Below are 18,279 nucleotides of genomic sequence, written 5' to 3' on the forward strand. Positions count from 1 at the left end.
TGCTTATTTAGTAAAGAGTCTGAAACTGGAGCCTTGTGTATTTTTCAGTATTACATCCCTGGAGGAAAACTGGGCTTACATTAAAGGTGATAATTTAACAGAAATCAATGTCAACAGTGAACAGAAATGCTGCTCAAAAGTTATTGAAGATTTTCCCTCATTAATTTAATATCTTCTGAATTTCTGTTGTTTGCAAAGCAATTTTCTTTTATACCAGAAGTTCTAATAATAAAAACAATGGTCTAAGAGTTATACATAGACAGGAAAGGTAGATAAGTAAATATTATGTATTTGAAAGGAAATAAATCAAAGGATATAATGTAAATATCCTTTCTCCTTATCAGAAGTAGGTACTTCATATTCCTTCCTGAAGTAGTTTGATAAATATGCTAAAAATAGAAATGCAGAGTTCTAAGATCATGGATTCTTTGAAGCTACCTCGCTTAGAGGTATTCAAACTCTAATTCCATATTATGTCTTTACTTATATCTTCCAACAAACTCTAGATAACTTTTAACTGTCTGTCCATAAATGTGAACATGGGATGGTGGAGATCATACTAAATTTCCATGTCAATTAGCTTTGATAAAATAAATTCCTCTATTTTCTATCTTTTTCTTTCCCACTGCTGTCTTTTTATGTGGCTTGCTTTAAAGTCTTCAGAAATGAAATAATGAAAGTTTCTCATTATTCTTCTTCCACTTAATAATTTTTTGTAGTCCCCTCATATCCATGGATTCAGTTACCTGTAGTCAGTCAGAGTTTGGAAAAATTATGTACAATAAGAGGAAGGGAGAGAGAGAGAGGAGAGAGAAAGAGAGAATGCATTCATGTAACTTTTATTATGATATATGACTAGGTTTGTTTTATTATTCTCTTACTGTGTCACCTTTATAGTACAATAAACCATTGGGGCCGTACACAGCGGGTAGGGTGCTTGCCTTACACCTGGCCAACCTGAGTTCATTCCCCAGTATCCCATATGGTCCCGCAAGCCTACCAAGAGTGATCCCTGAGTGCAGTTAGAAGTAAACCCTGAGCACCATGAGAGAAGCCCAAATAAATAAATATATAAACAGTAAATAAACAAAGCATTATCATAGATATGTGTGTGCTGTGCATTTCAGTAGTCTGTAATTTGAGGCATCCACTGGGGTCTTTGAATGTATCCTGGTGAAGAGGGAAGACTTCTATACTGTTAACTGAGTCTTTTGGTGGCAAGGGTGAGTTGGTATCACTCTAAAAACAAAAGCCCACAACCTCCATCAAATTTGGTATTGATAACAATATGCATGTGGACTCTGAGTGCTCTGAACGCCCACCCTGTCTTAGGGTATTAAGAAATCATGTAAAAATGACAGCCCGAGACTTGAACTGTGCTCTGAGGTTGATGTTGTACCCCTCATGGCCTGTGGGCTGCTGTGAGCTCTTAATGTTCACGAAAAAACAGTGTCATAGTTTAGCTTACCCTAAATCGGCATTTTATAAAAGTGATTAGTATTTTATACCAAAATTTATAAAGCTAACAAAAAAGACGCAAAGTCTTAGAATGTATCAAGTCCAGGTGTGTGTATTAGCTCCAACCTAAGACCGGAAATCCCAGTACAATCCTCTCTCCATTCTAATGATGTGTCTATGTCCTTTGGTTTCACAATGTCCTGATGACTGAAATCTGGCAGAAGCTGTAAAGTATAACTGAGCTGGGCTGAATTCTGGATAGATGAAGGATAGAGAATGTGTCTCATTTTTTACTTCCCTTTGTCAAATGGACTGGTAACTCTTAAGATGCAGATGTGTTAGTTTGGCCGACACATCTTGAGAGGGATGGCTGGGGCTGTGTGTGGTTGGATCCCATATCTGCTTGAGTTACATGGATTTCAGTAAGCTCATACTTTTTCTTGGGACTGGGTTGTTAGTAACTTCATTAGTTGGTGGTGACATTTGTATGTTTTTTGATGGGAGGAGTGTTAATTATAGTAAAAATTTGTAAACGCTAGTGGAGGAAAGTTGACACGGGTAGTGGGATGGGTGTTGAAATATTATATGCCTAAAATTCAGCTATCAGTTACTTTGTAAATCACAGATCTTTAATTAAATAAAAAATTATACATATATGTATATTTTTTTTAACAAAAAGAATAAAATATGTATCCACACAGACTCATGTAAAATGTGAGCAGAACCTGGACTAAAAAGCATTAGATGTTAAGATTTCAGGTGCTTCCTTTAGGATAACATTTGTGAAATTAAAATACATTTAATTATTAATAAAATAAAACAATTTAATTATCAAACAAAACTTTTTGCCCTTTAACAAATTGAATATCATTTATAGACATAGAAAAGGAGGGAGCTATAAAAACTCACAAAGCCAATCAGATTTCAGGTGTACAGCGATTTTCCTTCATTTTTTTTTTGTCATCTCTCCTCACAAACTTCCATGCGTACATTTGGAGCATTGAATGTTTTTTCCTCTTTACTCAGATATTTTGTTTCTAGTTCTAATGGATCAGAGCAAGGGCCTAAGACTTCAACACATTCAAGCTATTTTCTTCTCTGATCCCTACTTTGTATTAATCTATCAAATATTAAATATTTATCAAGCTTCTAGGTATAAATGTAAGCGTCTTTGTCAATTGAACTAATTAAAGTGCATATCTTTAAAAGAGCGAGAGGAAGTGTAGCTTGTGCAATTAGATTATTAAAAGACAAATGAGTCCAATGAGTTATGATGGGAACAGAATAATCATATTGTACGTTGTAAATGCGGTACCGTTTGATGTTGGCTGTGTTTAGGACATCTCTGGCCAATAGAAACAAAATGTAGGCCACATATGCAATAAAAAAAAATTTCCTAGGAGCCACATTAAAAAAAAAAAAGGAAAAAGAGAACAGCAGAGAGGGTCGGATGCTAGGATGCTTGCCTTGTATGGGTCTGCCCCCGGCTCAGTCCCCGGCACTCCATATGGTTCCCCAGTCTTCCAGGAATGATCCCTGAGCACAGAACCAGGAGAAAGCCCTAAGAACTACCATGTCAAAACAATAAAAGAGGGTGCCCAGAAATGTTACAGCCGTTAGGGTGCATGCAAAGGAGGTACCTATTGTGACTTTGATTTTGGTCTCATTGTCCCTGGAGCTCCACTAGATGTGATCCTCAGAGGCCCCCAGCATGACCAGGGTGCCCACATATCCCTGAATCTGCAGGTCCAGAGCAGCATTGTCTCTGCAGGCCTTTGCATTTAACTGCACGTTCAGTGGATGGGGATAATCGCTTGTGGGGCCGCCAGGACCTCCTGAGCACTAGTTGTGAGCTTCCCAAAGGAAAAAGGGCTGGGGAAATAGCTCAAGTGGTAGAGCACACGCCTAGCATGCAGGAGGCCCCAAATGTGACCCCAGTATAGCCCAGTGAGTTCATCTGTGACCTGCCAGACAGAGGCTTGGGGGTTCTCAAGCACCACCAGACCTGAGCACCAAATTGCAGAGCCCAAATATGCATGGGAGGGGCCTCAATCTCCCTCCCACCACCACTGCTGGGGATGGCACCCGGGAAACAAAAAGCTGGAAAGAGACTATCGAGAGTCATTTTAATCATTTGCCTAATGTGACTCAAAGATTATGTTGGCACATAGAATTTTATTGAGGTTTCATAGAATAATCTTTCATGCCAAGTCATCAAAATCTCCGATGGGACACTAATCTTTGATACCCAGAGTGCATAAAATTGGCAGTCAGAAGTACTTTTGCTTTTCTACTGTGTTTGAAATGTGCTTACAACCTCTTTCCGTAAGAGGATTAAGTAATTGTTTTCCCAAGTTTTCTTGAATTACAGTGAAATCAGGTTAAAAAAAATAATAATCCACTCCTCGGTTGAACTAGCAATGTTTCCAGGGATCAGAAGGTTTATGTGGCAAGTACTCCACTTTATTAGATGATACTGGGTCAGGGCACTCACCTCACCTGTGCAGCCGTTTGTTACAGTGCGTCAGGGAGCAGAGGGTGGAAGTTCTAGGACTCTTAGACCAACTATAGCACTGTCCTTTCATTGTTCATCAAATGCTCGAGCGGGCATCAGTAACATCTCCATTGTGAGACTTGTTGTTACTGTTTTTGGCATATCGTATATGCCACGGGGAGCTTGCCAGGCTCTGCCTGTTGGACTGTTTTTGTTGACTGTTACTGGGCATTTTAGCAGAGAACATAATTGGATGGGAAGCCAGGACTGCCTTATCTGGCGACAGGTCTGTTTGTTAGATCAGGATGAACTGCGTTAGGCGTCCTTGTGTCTGGTGTTTCTCTGACTTTTGCAGGCTGACTTGGGTTAAAGGATTTGCTGTTGTTGTTGTTGTGGGAGTTTTGTTTGTTAATGTTCTTGTTGGTTTTGATTTTTTAGTTTGGGGCCACACCCAGTGGTGTTCAGGGCATATTCTTGGCTCTGAACTCAGAGATCACTGCTGATGGGTTCAGAGAACCATATGGAGTGCTGGGGATCAAGCCCAGGTCTGCAAAGCAAGAACCCTACCCACTGTACTTTGATTTCAGATGGAATGATTTGTGATGTGTGCATCGCCACTGGAGTAGTCCTCTATTTTATGGCTCTGGTGGAAGAATTAAGTTTATCATTATCACCAAAGGTCATTTATCTTCATCATGGAATGATGACTTGTTACTTGAAGCTTGTGAATACAAGTTAATACAAGTTACTTTCTACTTGAATTAATCTTATCATTATCCCCAGAAGTCATTTATCTTCATCATGGAATGATGACATGTTATTTGAAGCCAGAACAACACTAATCCCCCAAAGAAAGCCAAACTTCAAGGCGTGAACTGTGTGGATTTGTTGTATTTTGTTTTTCTTCTCCTTTCACTCTCCTTTGTGGCTTGTTTTAGCTGGAAACTCAAGTTCGGAAATAAGAATGCAGCAAATCACAATTGTGAGGACTGACACCACACAGATAAAAAATAAATCGTGCTCAGTCTCAGTAACCCCCATTTCGTTTTGTTTTAACGAGCTTTTGTACATGTGTGTGTTTGATTTTGTGTGTGTGTGGGGGGAAGGGATATGCGCGTGTGAGTGCGCCTCAGGTAAATTACCTTGGAAAATTGCATTTTCCTTCTTAATTTGCCTTGTTATTTGGTCATATCAACAGAACTCTTCCTCTTCCTATGTCCTCTCCACACTCCCCCCCAACTTTATTTAAACACCATAGTTTACAAAGATTTGTTACAGGCATTCAATGTTCCAGCACCAATCACACACCACTGTAACATTTCCTCCATTGTCCATTTTCCCAACTATCCTTCAAGCCTGCCTCTATAGCAACAATTAATTTTACATTGTTTGTTACCACTAAATGACTAATGGAAAGATTAACAAATTTATTTTCGTAGGAGAAAATTTGTGAAGAAAATTGTAGTATCTCACCATGGGGGTGTTAAGTCCTTCCTTGTCTGAGGGTTCACTTTCTGTGGTGATGTTTTTGTTAGTTGAGATTGGTTGGCTTCTGCATGATGTCCAATCCAATCTGGTGTATTACGACTGGAATTTGAATTCAACAGAATTCTCCAAAGAGTAAGCCCAGTTCCTATCTCCATGTCCTCATACTTATGTAGCTTTGGTTATATCCTTACCAGAGCTTTCCTCTCCGTTCTGAAATGGAACGAATGATTTTACTGTCTCCCAATTCTATAATTTTAATTTTAGTTCTCTGTTATGAGACAGAATGGGCATTTGCAGATGTTCTGGTTCTCCTTTAAAATTTTTTGTGTGTGTATTTAGAGAAAATACTGAGTATTTTCCTTCAGAGGAGAAAAATCTGTTATATTTAGCATTCACTGTTGTGCTTATTTCCTCCTTGAAAGGGGTTCACTCTTCAATCTTCCTGATTGTGATTCTGGAGACCAGTTAAATTTTATTGAAAGTGGAAAAATCTGCATGATTTCAAAGTAAATTTCAGAGCATTTGTTTTGGTGAGGATAATTGGATTATGTCCAGGTTAAGGGGAAACTATTTATGTCAGAAAAACATGGATGTAATAGAAATTATATCACTGTGCCCTGTAAAAAGATACTACACAGGAATTTGACCAGAGGAAATTGTGAAGTGATTTAAAAAAAAGTACCAAATACTTCATATTATGAGACCAGCTATTCAGGCCAGTGAGAAGCCTGTTTAAATGCAGAAAACCAGATGAGTTTCATTTAGCCCCAAACTTTAAAATTACACAGATCCACAGATGCAGCTGAGCTATGGATCTGAGTGCCCTTCTTGCAGAGTGAAACTTTTTAGCCCCTGAAACAGAGAGTTCCTTGTTTGCTCTCCCTTTTGGTTGGGACCGGGAGAGGAATGCTGCCAAGCCTGCTCTAGAAGGAATTTTGATCTCCTTGATGATAATAAAGAGAGAAACTGGAGAGGGGGTGTATGTGTGTGTGTGGGGGGGGGAGGGCAGAGGGGAGAGGAGACTAACCTTTAAAAGTAAGCATTCATAATACTGGTTTTGCCCTTGTCAATGCAACCTTGTCTAGGTGTAATTTTCAGGTCCAGTTCTGAAAATTGGCCCAGATCAGGCATAGATGTTTATGTTTGTTTTTTTTCACTTCCCCTGTGCTTTCAAGGACATGTTCTGGTATTGGAAAATCCACTGCCCCTTCAGTCTCTGTCTTGTGACACTAAAATATAAGTACATATATAGATGTATATTTTATTATTATTATTAATTAATTAATTTTTGATAGAGATGCGTTCTTTCCACGGAGCATCCTGGAGATCAGTTCAGCTTAGCTTTTGCAGCACTGTGCACTGTCTCCATTGTTTCAGGCGGTTATTTTGTTCATTGTCACCGCACACTTTTCCCATGGGAAAGCATCTCTAGTGCTGTGATGTCAGTGGAAAGTCATTCCATTGACACGCATTATCTTCATCTCCTGCTCTGAGAAATGAAAGGCCAGAGCCACCAGAGTTTTCAGTCTTATGGGTGGCATCTTGGAGTTTGGGAAAGTAACCTTCATTTCCCTTAGACAAGGATAACAAAATTCAAGTGTAATACTGGTTTCAGTTGTTATATTTCCCATCTCCCCCAAGTGTTTGTATATATATTTTTTCTACTGAGAATAGAAGTGTTTTGGTTTTGCTTTTTTTTTTTTTAAAGTGGGCCAGAGCAATCCATACAGAGGGTAGGGTAATTGCCTTGTATGTTAGACCCTGAGCACTGCTGGGTGTGCCCACAAAGCAAAACAAAGAACAGAAGAGTGGAGGACAATTCTCTTTGGAGAATGACTTTGGCAGAGTAGACGTTTTCGCTGTCAGTATATAATTAATCTAGCACCCAAAGATTTCATTTCTGAGTTTCTGTATTGACAAGTCAAGAATCTAACCCATTTATGAAGCTTTTCTCTTAGACGCTTCATTGAAAAAATGGATTTGAGTAAGCCTCTTGGACCCTGGACTGCTCCCAGTTACATGTGTGACCACCTGCCCTGGCTGGGCAAATCCCAAAGGAACTTTCCAGAGCCAGTAAAATAGAAAATGGCTGGCGAGGATTTTTCCTCTTCTGGCAGGAGGCCAGCTGAGTGTGGAGTGTCACTCTTAGCAACCTGCCTTTGTGTTCCCAGTGAGTTTGTTGATGCAGGTGAGGATCCTGTGGGTTGTTTGTCTTGTTTTAATGAACTAAGCCAGGGTTATGTTATTTAAAACAAGAAAATCTTTGCAGGTGGGCCTTCTTAAAAATAGAAGAGCTTCTGGTTCAGTTTCTGTCTCCAACTAATTGCTCTAATCTTATTGCAAACTTGGTTCTGGTTTCAAAAAGAAGTTCTCCCTCAGAAGTTGGATTTTGTGATTTAGTTGCCTTCTCAAGTCGGATGGGATCAGGACACTCAGAACAGCTATTTTTATCATTTTTAGCAGAATGCTTTGCCCTAACTGTTCAGGACATCAGAGTTTCAACTATTACCCACTTTTTAAAAATTTTATTTTACTATCTCCACCTTTCTGTTTTTTTCTTTTTTTAAAATTTCATGAGGCACTGGAGATTGAACTTGAGGCCTCTCATAACAACCCTGTCTTAAACTGGTTCCTGATCCTGGTGGTAAAATTAGTCATGGAACATTGTATGCAAGAACCCCAACAATGAATTTCTGTAAGTCACAGTGGCTTTAATAAAATTTAATTTTGGGGGGAGGGGGGTGGAAAAAATTTGGATTTAGAATAGTCTTTCCTAAAGTGGCAATACCACCATGGGGGTTGGGGGATCTGAAATGATGGGGTGGGGTAATAGCCTTGGATGCAGTTGAGAAACATTTTTGTATGTTCTCTGTAAAAAGTAGAATTCTAAGGAGGCACTGAGTAATATTTTTTTTCTTTCTAAAAAGGGCCCAGTACCCAATAAGGGTTCAGATAAGGGTTGGACTTCATTTTTTAAAAATTTTATAATTAAGCTTGAGATAGTTACAAGCTTTCATGTCTGGGTTACAATCACACAATGATCAAACACCCATCCCTCCACCAGTACACATTCCCCACCACCAATATTTCCGGTATACCCCCCTTTCCCACCCTCCCCCTGACTCCATGGCAGGCAATATACTCCATACTTTCTCTCTCCATTTGGGCATTATGGTTTGCAATATAGACACTGAGAGGTTATGATGTTTGGTCCTTTAACTACTTTCTGCATACATCTCCCATCTGACCTGTTCCTCAGGCCATCATTTTCTTAGTGATCCCTTCTCTATTCCAGCTGCCTTCTCAAGAGTTGGACTTTAAGGGAACAATAACACTTATTATCTGAGTATTTGTGGGTCATGAATTGGGGAGACTTTTCCGGGTGATTCTGACTCTAAATCTCTCTAGAAGTTTTAGTCTTGTCAGTCAAGACTGGGGTCACATGAGGGCCTGCCTCAGGCCCTGTGATGCTTCCTGTCTCCCTCCTCAGAATCAGACACCGATGGTGGTCCCAGTCCTGTGACGGGGCTGCTTGAGGGAGGGTCCTCACATCAGATGGGTAGCTGACCTCTCCGTCGTGATTCCCAAGAGCTAGGGAGAAGCCAGCTACCCTTTTTGACTTTGCTTTGGACATGGTATCATTCTTTCTGTTCTCTGAGTTCCACAAAGCCTGACATAATGTGGATGGCACGATCTGGCCCAACTCCCAGGAGACAGGCATTCTCAAAGGGCCTTCATGGAGGCCAGCTCCCACGGGAGAGAGAAATTGGCACTTGGATTTGTCTTGAGGGAAGAAGATGTCATGATAAGTCTCTGTGTTGGAAAACGGACAAAATGGTAAAGAGCTAGAAGTAGAGGGAAATGTGGCCAGGAGAGACAGGAGTTAGAGGACGTGACTGAGAGGACGTTGGTTGAGAGGGAAAGGTCATTGATCTCTTTGTGCAGATCTACAGCACCCACATTCTTCAAAGATTGGAAATTTCTGGGACCAGAGAGAGTTTAACGGTTGAGCAGCTTAAAATACCATGGAGAAAATGACAGAGATATGGTTGCTGGACTACACATTCTTTGAGGACAGATGTCATATTTTACACAGAATATATTTTCTATCCCTTATGGCATCTAATAGCAGGCCTTGTCTCTAGGTTTCTGCTTATTATTTGACTTCCATGCCAATGTTCTCTTGCTAGCTATTTCAATCAAGTTGATGGTATTTGGGCTCTGATTTTTAAGCTCAAGGCGTCGGGTTTTCTTGTAATTCCTCTGGAAAGCTGTGACATTTACGTGTGTGATGCATTCTGGTTCTGCTGCTTTCTTGTAGTTACTGATGAATGGGAGACTCAAAATTGAGTTTGAAAATGGCGGTTTCCCCACGGTGCCTGTGGTAGCCTGGAGGTGGTTCTTTCCAGCACACCATCAATGTCCTTTCCGTAACTGCCAGGGGGAACTCTGAGGGAGCTCAGTTGGTAATGGACTCTCTCCCCATCAAGGACATTCCCTTCCAACTTAGTGTTCCTGTGTAATCATGTGGAGTCTCTTACCCTGATTCGGGGAATGTGTTTTTGGCCTGGACTTACTGTTATTTTTTGATGGGAGTTCTATTGTTTCTTGGGTTCACCGTTACTTTTGTGGGCTTGGGAGGAATGTCGATGGGAGTAGGGGCTAATGGACTATTGGACTAATGTGGTTGGGGTAGCCAGGTGCCCTGATGACAGTTCAGTATAAGAGGCCAAGATGAGCATCGCATGGTATATGGAGCGGGAGATTAACTGGCGGCTGCATTAGCGGCTGCCTGCTTGGAAAGCCACACCCACTGCTGGTCTGACCTGTGGGAAGCTCCAAGCACTAGAGAATTCAGCATTGGTACCTAAGAGTGTGTGTGTGTGTGTGTGTGTGTGTGTGTGTGTGTGTGTGTGTCTGTGTGTGTGCCCGCTTGCTCTTCCGAGCAGGAAAATTATTTCCCACACAGCATTTGTGCAGGAAAGCCTTCTACTTGGTTTTACATGTACTAACAAAGTTCCCAGAGGGCTCTTTGCATCTGCGCTCTTGGAGGCACTTGGAAAAGCATGTCCACTTCCGGTCTGACTTTACTTTCTTGCAAAGAGGAAGTCCTCACTTCTGTCTGACTCCACGGCTCCTTATGAAATTAGGTGGTAGGGGATCAACTCTTATGCCACACTGTCAGGTGCGGTTTGATGGCTGCCTTGTGAGGCTCGAGCTTAGAAATGACAGAGGTTGGAAAGAGACCCAGACCAGGGCCTCAGCTGCCATGTGTTACATCTGGCAATGTTGGGTAGACTCTTGTTAACTCGACCTTACAAAACAGAACTAGGAATGTGGAACATGTAATCTAAAACCTGAGAGATTTTGCCAGCAGCTTTTGCATTCAAGTCTGTGCCTCAGCCAAGTTTCATGCTAGAGTTTCTTCTTTAAAACAAAACAAAGCAAAAACATTTTTTTTAAGTTTTGAGATATCAGCTGTTGAATGCAGGTTATTTCAGAACTTCCATTGCTCCATTTAGACATATTTACCAGTAGGAAATCCCTGTACTCAGAAGAGTGTGAAAGAAAGACGATACCATTTTCAGTGTTACTTTGCTGGAAACGGAGCTCAGGAATATTAACTAAGTCCGCTTGAGAGATTACCACCTGCAGAAACAGTAGGCTCTCTGCAGGAGTCCTTGGCCTTATTGCCTCCAGTCTGCTTGGGGACATGCAACAGTAGCATCCTTACCATTCTCTTAAGAACTGAGTGATAACAAGGTAATGTCCTATGAAAAACCATTCGGAATCAACAGTGTATTTGGCCATTCTTATGGATGGAAAATCCAAATGCACATTTTCCTGTTTAAACACCTGGCAGTATAGGGGCTAGGGGCGGAGCTACAGTACAGTGGGTAGGCTGTTTGCCATGTGTGGGGACAACCCAGGTTTCATCCCAGGCATCCCGTATGGTCCCTTGAGCACACCAGGAGTAATTCCTAAGTGCAGAGCCAGGAGCAACTAACCACTGATCACCGCTGAGTGTTACCCCCAAGCAAACAAAAGCAAACAACAAAAAATTATGTAGTATGTCAAACATAGGCATATACTAGTTTTATATCACTAATGATATCCTCTGTGTCCATTGCCCTTTTACAGTGGCCGTCTACTCTCAGACCTGGACTTCAGGCAGAGACTTGGCATGTTTCTTGTTCCGAGCTAGCTGGAAGGTTTTATGCACACACAGCCTCCTTCTGAGTGATCCCATTTAGTTCAAAGAAAGGCTTATTTTTCTGTCAGAACCTTTCAATAGACACTGCAGAAATCTGTCATGGGGGGAAAGGTGGGGACATGGGAGGGGGCGGAGCAAACATCAAGATGTAAATCCCTCTGCAGAGCTCATGTCTCTATTTCCATGTGAAAACAGCGCTGCATTATGCCTGGTCGGGACACACATCCCAAAGCGATGGGGCAGACCCGGCTAATTCATCATCAAGACTTGGCAAGAACTGCATTGCTATTGTTGCCCAATTCCCTGGCCCTCTTTCCAGCCCTTCCTGTATCCTCCACCACGGACATGTGGATTTCTGTAACTAACCAAAATGTGTTTTGTGATTTTTCTTTTTCAGGTGCCCACTGATAGCAATGCCGGCCTGCTTGCAGAGCCCCAGGTGGCCATGTTTTGTGGCAAGCTGAACATGCACATGAACGTACAGAATGGCAAGTGGGAGCCTGATCCCTCGGGGACCAAAACCTGCATTGGCACCAAGGAGGGCATCCTACAGTACTGCCAAGAAGTAAGTCCACTGAGATAGTCCCCGATTCTGCTTGGGGCTTGTGCATTGATTTATTTTTTCAGTTGAGTGGCTTATGTAGATTTATCGGACTTCCTCTTGCAATGAAAAATGTTGAGGGGTGGCATGGGGGGTATATGGGGGTCCTTGGTGGTGGAAAAATATGCAATGGTGAAGAAATGAGTGTTTGATCATTGTATGACAGAGACTTAAACCTGAAAGCTTTGTAACTGTTCTCACGGTGATTCAATAAATAAATTAAAAAAGAAAGAAAAATGTCGAATGATCTTAGTGATCCTCTAAACCATTAAAATATTTATATTCTGGGGCCAGAGAGAAGATACAGTAGGTAAGACGCTTGTTTTGCATCCGACTGTCCTGGGTTCAATCCCCAGGACCCCATCTAGTCTCCTGAGCACTGCCAGGAATAAGCCCTGGCTTATGGGTATGGTCCCCTGGGTGTGGTTCCTAAGCCAAAAACATTAAAATAATTTAGTTGCATTAGCTTACAATATGCATAAATGGTATTTTTTTTAATTTATGGTTCTGTATTCTGACTGTCAGTAACTGAGTCAAGTTCAAGCTATCTTAGCTCTTTTATTTTTGGAATACATTTCTCACTGCAGCTCTACACTCACAGTATAATGTTTAAAAGCCATTGGATTTGGGCCAGAGTGGTAGTATAGCAGGTAGGGCATTTGCCTTGCATGTGGCCAACTGGCTTCCCCTATGATTCCCCAAGCACCACCAGGAGTGATCCCTGAGTACAGAGCCAGGAATAAAACCCCAAGCATCACCAAGTTTGGCACTAAAACAAAACAACAACAACAACAACAAAAAATGACTGGATTTAAGTTTCTTGACTTATTTTACCAGTTACATTATTACAGCTTATAGTTCTGTTTACATTTAATATTGTATTTTTCTGCCTTGATTAAACTTAACATTTTGAAACTATGAAATACTTCTATTTTAAAACGTTCCCATGCTACCAAAGGTTAGACTAAGAAATCTTACTTGCTACCCCTAATCCATGTATAAAAATTTTGGTCTTGCTGTATCTTTCTTGCAAAAGAGAATATTCATTTTCTTTTTCTTAGGAAGATGTTAGGTTAGAGATCAGAAAGAGCGTGCAAAGGGTGGAGTGTATGCTTTGCGTGCAGGAGTTTTCAGTCCCTGACTCTGCCTGCCAGAAGAACTCTTGAGCACTGAGCCAGGAGTAACCCATGAACACCAGCAGATGTGGCCCCAAAACAATAAAAAAGTTAGCTTTTGCTAAGCAGTTTTCTGCTTGTGGCTTTTGAAACTTTTACCTTCTGAAAATCAAGTCCGCTCTAGATGAGTGATTTTTGCAATTAGTGTATTTCTCCTATATCTGGTTTCCTTGCTAAATTCTTCCTTTAAAATAACTGGAAGGCCAGGAATTTTACTCCTCATTTCCTGGAAGACTATTCTCTTTCCAGGGAATATGACTGTTTTAAGAACATTGAAAGGAATTAGCTAATGATTCTTGGCAAAGCACAGTTCGTTTCCCTCCATTTCAACAGCAGATTTTAATGCAGTTCTGGACTTGTGGTGCTGGGGACTCCTGGGTCCCCTTGCTCCTGTCCCTCACCCCTCCCCATATGCCCTGCAGGTACTCTGACCAGCTGAGTTCCCACTCAGCTCAGTTTGGGTCCACCATGTTGGGTTCATACAGACAATGTGCATTAACCCCTGTGCTATTTCTCTGACTGGTGGAAATATTTACTTTGTCATAATCTTAAAATTCTGTTTGAGGCACCATGATTAAGAATATTGTTCATGATAGGGTTTAGAATGTTTGCTTCCCCAGAATCTTTCTTGCAAAACAGAATAGTTTGCAAGAATATACCCTTGTCCCACTCTCCCTCCCCTTCTTCCCCCTTTTGGGAATTGTTTATGTACTACAAAACTTTTTTAGCCCTTTGAGATCCAAAATGGAATTTTCCTTTGTGTAGCTTTGTTTGTTTTTGTTTTGCTTTTGCGCCACACCTGGTGGTGCTCAGGGCTTACTTCTCCTGGCTCTCTGCTCAGGGATCACTCATAGCAGTGCTCAGGATCATATGTGGTGCGGGGATTGAATCGAGGCAGGCAGCTTGCAAGGCAAGTGCCTTACCTGTTGTGCTCTCTGGCCCCAAACTGGGTTTTTATAGAATTTCGTAGAGTGTATATTACGTATATGCATAATTTATATGTATATATATATGGAAGCACATATAGATAAATTTTTATGTATGTTTATAAATATGTATCATAAGTATGAGTAATTTGGGCAACACTGAGAGGTTAATATATGAATATTAACTTTTTGTTTTGAGAAACAACTCATCCACATTATCATATTACACGTCAAAGTAATTTTTATCTTCATAGGGTACTTTATCACAATGCTTTAAAAAGTTAATTCTTCATACTTTCCTCAAAATCATTAATACTTAAGTTGTGAATATCTCCTTTTCAAAGCATTCTGCCTACTTATTAATAATCAGAAATGATAATAAATTTGGGCTGGAGCGATAGCACAGCGGTAGGGCGTTTGCCTTACAAGCGGCCAACATGGTCGACCGGAGTTCTATTCCTCCGCCCATCTCGGAGAGCCCGGCAAGCTACTGAGAGTATCTCGCCCGCACGGCAGAGCCTGGCAAGCTACTCGTGACGTATTCGATATGCCAAACACAGTAACAACAAGTCTCATGATGGAGATGTTACTGGACCCGCTCGAGCAAATCGATGAACAATGGGAGGACCGTGATAATAAATTTACTTTGGCCCAAAGATGGTGCCTTCTGAAATAATGTTTCAAACTACTGCCACCAAACTTTAAAAAGTGTCTGTTAAAGGTGGCAGGCTGAAGGGGGTGGGAGGGAACCTGGGGACCCTGGTAGAGGGAAGTTGACTCTGGTAGTGGGATTGGTGCTACAAGAGTATCTGAAAAACTCAGCTGTCAAATTACAATGAAAAATTTTAATTGAAATTTCAATTTTTAATTAAAAATAGAAAAGGTAATGTTTGATATGAAAATAATAAATGTTCATATTTTACTCAAGAGTTCCCCCTATACAATTTCACAAGTAAATTATGAGTTTGGTGGTTGGAATTGTATGCATCCCTACTTTTAGTTTTTTTGTTGTTGTTGTTGGGATTTCCCTGGCTGGACTTGCATTCTGAGTGTTAGAACTTGAATTAAGTTCCTAATGTTGACCATGTCATTCCTGGTGAAGGCCTCTTTTGATGTGTCTGTTGTAACAGTTTGCATCCAAGTTTTTCTCCTCCTTTGGTATGATTTGGGAATAATCAGATACTCCGTCCTTGGCAACATTAATCTCCGTGACCCAGTGCACACCTTCCTCCTCATTCCTCTCAGAGAATGTTCTTTGCCTGGTGTGTTTTACTTTCTGTTTTTGTCTTTTCCAAGGCTAAGTAACAGTTTGCTTTTCCCCAGCCCTCATTTTGCCTGATGGTTAGTGGTCCTGGGTGGAAAAGCTTAACAAGTCTCTTGCAGTTCTTGTATTAACTGCCTGTCAGTTACCCACTCACAAATATCTTGTGACCCAGTCAGGCCAGAATCCTAAACTGATTTCGAGAAACATTAGACTGAAGAGGGAAGCATATCATCAGCACATCAGCCCTTTTAGTGAATTTGATCTTCATGTGATGATAACAACAGGAACTTGCTGGAAGTATTTATCTTTTGCAAACAAAGAGAATGTCCAGGAGATTTGCATTTCAACAAAGGTCTTGCTGGCTCTGTGGGACAGCTTGTGGCTCAGTGGAATGGAAAGCACTGGCCTTACAGGTGTGAGGTTCTGGGTTTCCCTCCAGGTACCACATTTTTCCTTCCAGGAGAAACCTCAGAGCACTAAAGCTACATGTGTCGCCCAAACACTGCTGGGTGTGGCACAGAATTCAAAACTAAAAACCATACAATGGCACATTTCTTGGGGTGGAGAATCAGCTCAGATGGCTGATTTGGACCCTGGCTCCATGTGGGACCTCAAAGAATCCCCACTAAGCATCAAGCTAGGGAGTAGGTTCTGGACACTGGACACTGGACTCACCCAACCCCCAGCCAAAAATAGTAGTGACGACAATAACAGCAACAACAAAACTTCAAAGCAAGGCCACTGTCCTATTTGCCAGTCTGATTCCTTCTCTGACTTCTTGGTTTCCTAGATGGGGAGTGGGGGCATGAGGGGAGGGTCCCTTCTCTGGCTGATCCTCTAAAGTTTCTTCTCTGTTCTATACAATCGCCACTAGCCACATGTGTTTTGCAAACACTTGAAATGCAGCTAGTCTACAAAGATCTGTACTGTGACTTTTAGTTCAGTTTTTTACTTTACATTTTACATTTTAATATTTACATTTTAAATGTCATTCAGATATTTACATTAAAAAGTAGCAGATCACGGGGCTGAAGCAATAGCACAGCAAGTAGGGCGTTTGCCTTGCCTGCGGCCAACCTGGGTTCGATTCCCAGCATCCCATATGGTTGCTTCAGCATGGCCAGGAGTAATTCCTGAGTGCATGAGCCAAGAGTTTACCCCTGTGCATCACTGGATGTAACCCCAAAATAAAAATAAAATTAAATTAAAAAAATAACTGATCCCATGATAAATATAGATAGGTATGCGATTGAAATGGAATTTTCTTCTGCTTCTGTTTATTAATGTCCCTACCATGAAAGTTAGAGTTGCATGTGCATGCTGTTCCCACATCCTTTGTCCATTGAACTGTGCTGTTCTCTCCTGGGTCACAACAGGTCCCATATTGTGGCCATGGTGAGGAGTCCCCCCAGTTCTCTCATCCTAAATTGGTCATGGTTGGATTGGGGAGCTGGGGGTGGGGGAGATTTTGGGGGGCACTTTCAACACAGCTTTCCTTGAGAATATTTGAATGCTAGATGATGGTGTGATCACCTCCCTACATGTCAGTGGTTCTCCCCTCAACCCTGAAGTATTCTTTTGAGTACTGAGCATGCAGAGTGTTCCATAGAACACAGGAACTGATGTGAAAATGGGACCTAGCAGGGCAAGGGGCACTTCTCAAAGAATGTTAGCAGTAGAGTCCAAAGCACTAATTTGGTGGGGAGGACACTTGTCCTGCATCTAGCTGACCCAGGTTTGAGACCTGGCATCCCATACCATTACCTGAGCACCTCCGGGAGTGATTCCTGAGTCAGAACCAGGAATAAACACCTAAGCATTGCTGGGTGTGGCCAGATGTCTCCCATCCCCTAAAAAAGAATGTTAACAATATGAAAACCAGCTGTGTTGGTGATGGTACAGTTGTTGATGCTCTTGCCAATTTTGATTGAGGGCAGCGACCTTGCCAAGGGCTTGATGTCATTTAACCCTTGCCCTGCCTCTGTTAAACCATCCCTGGGAATGAACCTGGCAGGAGTGGAACAAAGAATGTCCTCAATGGAGAGGAAGTAGCGGCAAAAGACTTAGGCTTAGACCTAAGAGGTGTTATGCTCTGGAATTCAGGATAGTTTTATTTCTAAACCAATGAGATTGAATTGGGTGCAGTTGGGAGGCTCACCCCAAGCAACTGATCACTGACAAGGCAAAAATGAACACATGAAAAATGAACACATGAAAAATGATTGTCAATTCTTTAATGAGGTATGCTATAGTTATTTCTGTGTTTTTTTTTTGAACTCTCCACTTAGATTTGTTTTTTCAGGCAAACCTCACTTGCATGACTGAACAGGAATCCTTCCAATCCATTTGGCCTGGGACAGGATGCCCTTGCCTTGCTATCAGATTTCTGCAATCTCCAAGATGAAAGCAAGTCAGTCCAAACATACCTTGTAAACTCAGAAAATCTTGCCTTTGTTCAGGCTAGAAGGAGACACCCCCTTGCATTTCACTGCATTGCATCGTAGTCATCACTAAGTTGCTCTGTAACAAAACACTCCTCTCCTTTGACAAATTAAAGGGTATTGTTGATCTTGGGAATAGTCATTTCGGTGTAATAGCATAGGAGAAGACAAATTGCTGTGGGCTGCTGGAAGAAGGGTATGAATGGATAGTGAAGATA

The 18,279-nt window shown here is 41.4% G+C and overlaps 1 protein-coding gene across 4 annotated transcripts in view; it reads left to right on the forward strand.

Annotated features, from left to right (window-relative positions):
• APP (amyloid beta precursor protein) overlaps window positions 1-18,279 on the forward strand; it is a 281,027-nt gene that overhangs the window by 51,304 nt on the left and 211,444 nt on the right. For all 4 annotated transcript variants that reach the window (XM_056109208.1, XM_056109209.1, XM_056109211.1 and 1 more), the window contains exon 2: window positions 12,052-12,219. In XM_056109208.1, coding sequence (XP_055965183.1) covers window positions 12,052-12,219 — 168 coding nt within the window. The remainder of the gene's footprint in view (window positions 1-12,051; window positions 12,220-18,279) is intronic.

Source organism: Sorex fumeus, unplaced genomic scaffold, assembly GCF_029834395.1.
Source record: "Sorex fumeus unplaced genomic scaffold, SorFum_2.1 ptg000265l, whole genome shotgun sequence".
In the NCBI taxonomy this organism is placed as follows: Eukaryota; Metazoa; Chordata; class Mammalia; order Eulipotyphla; family Soricidae; genus Sorex; species Sorex fumeus.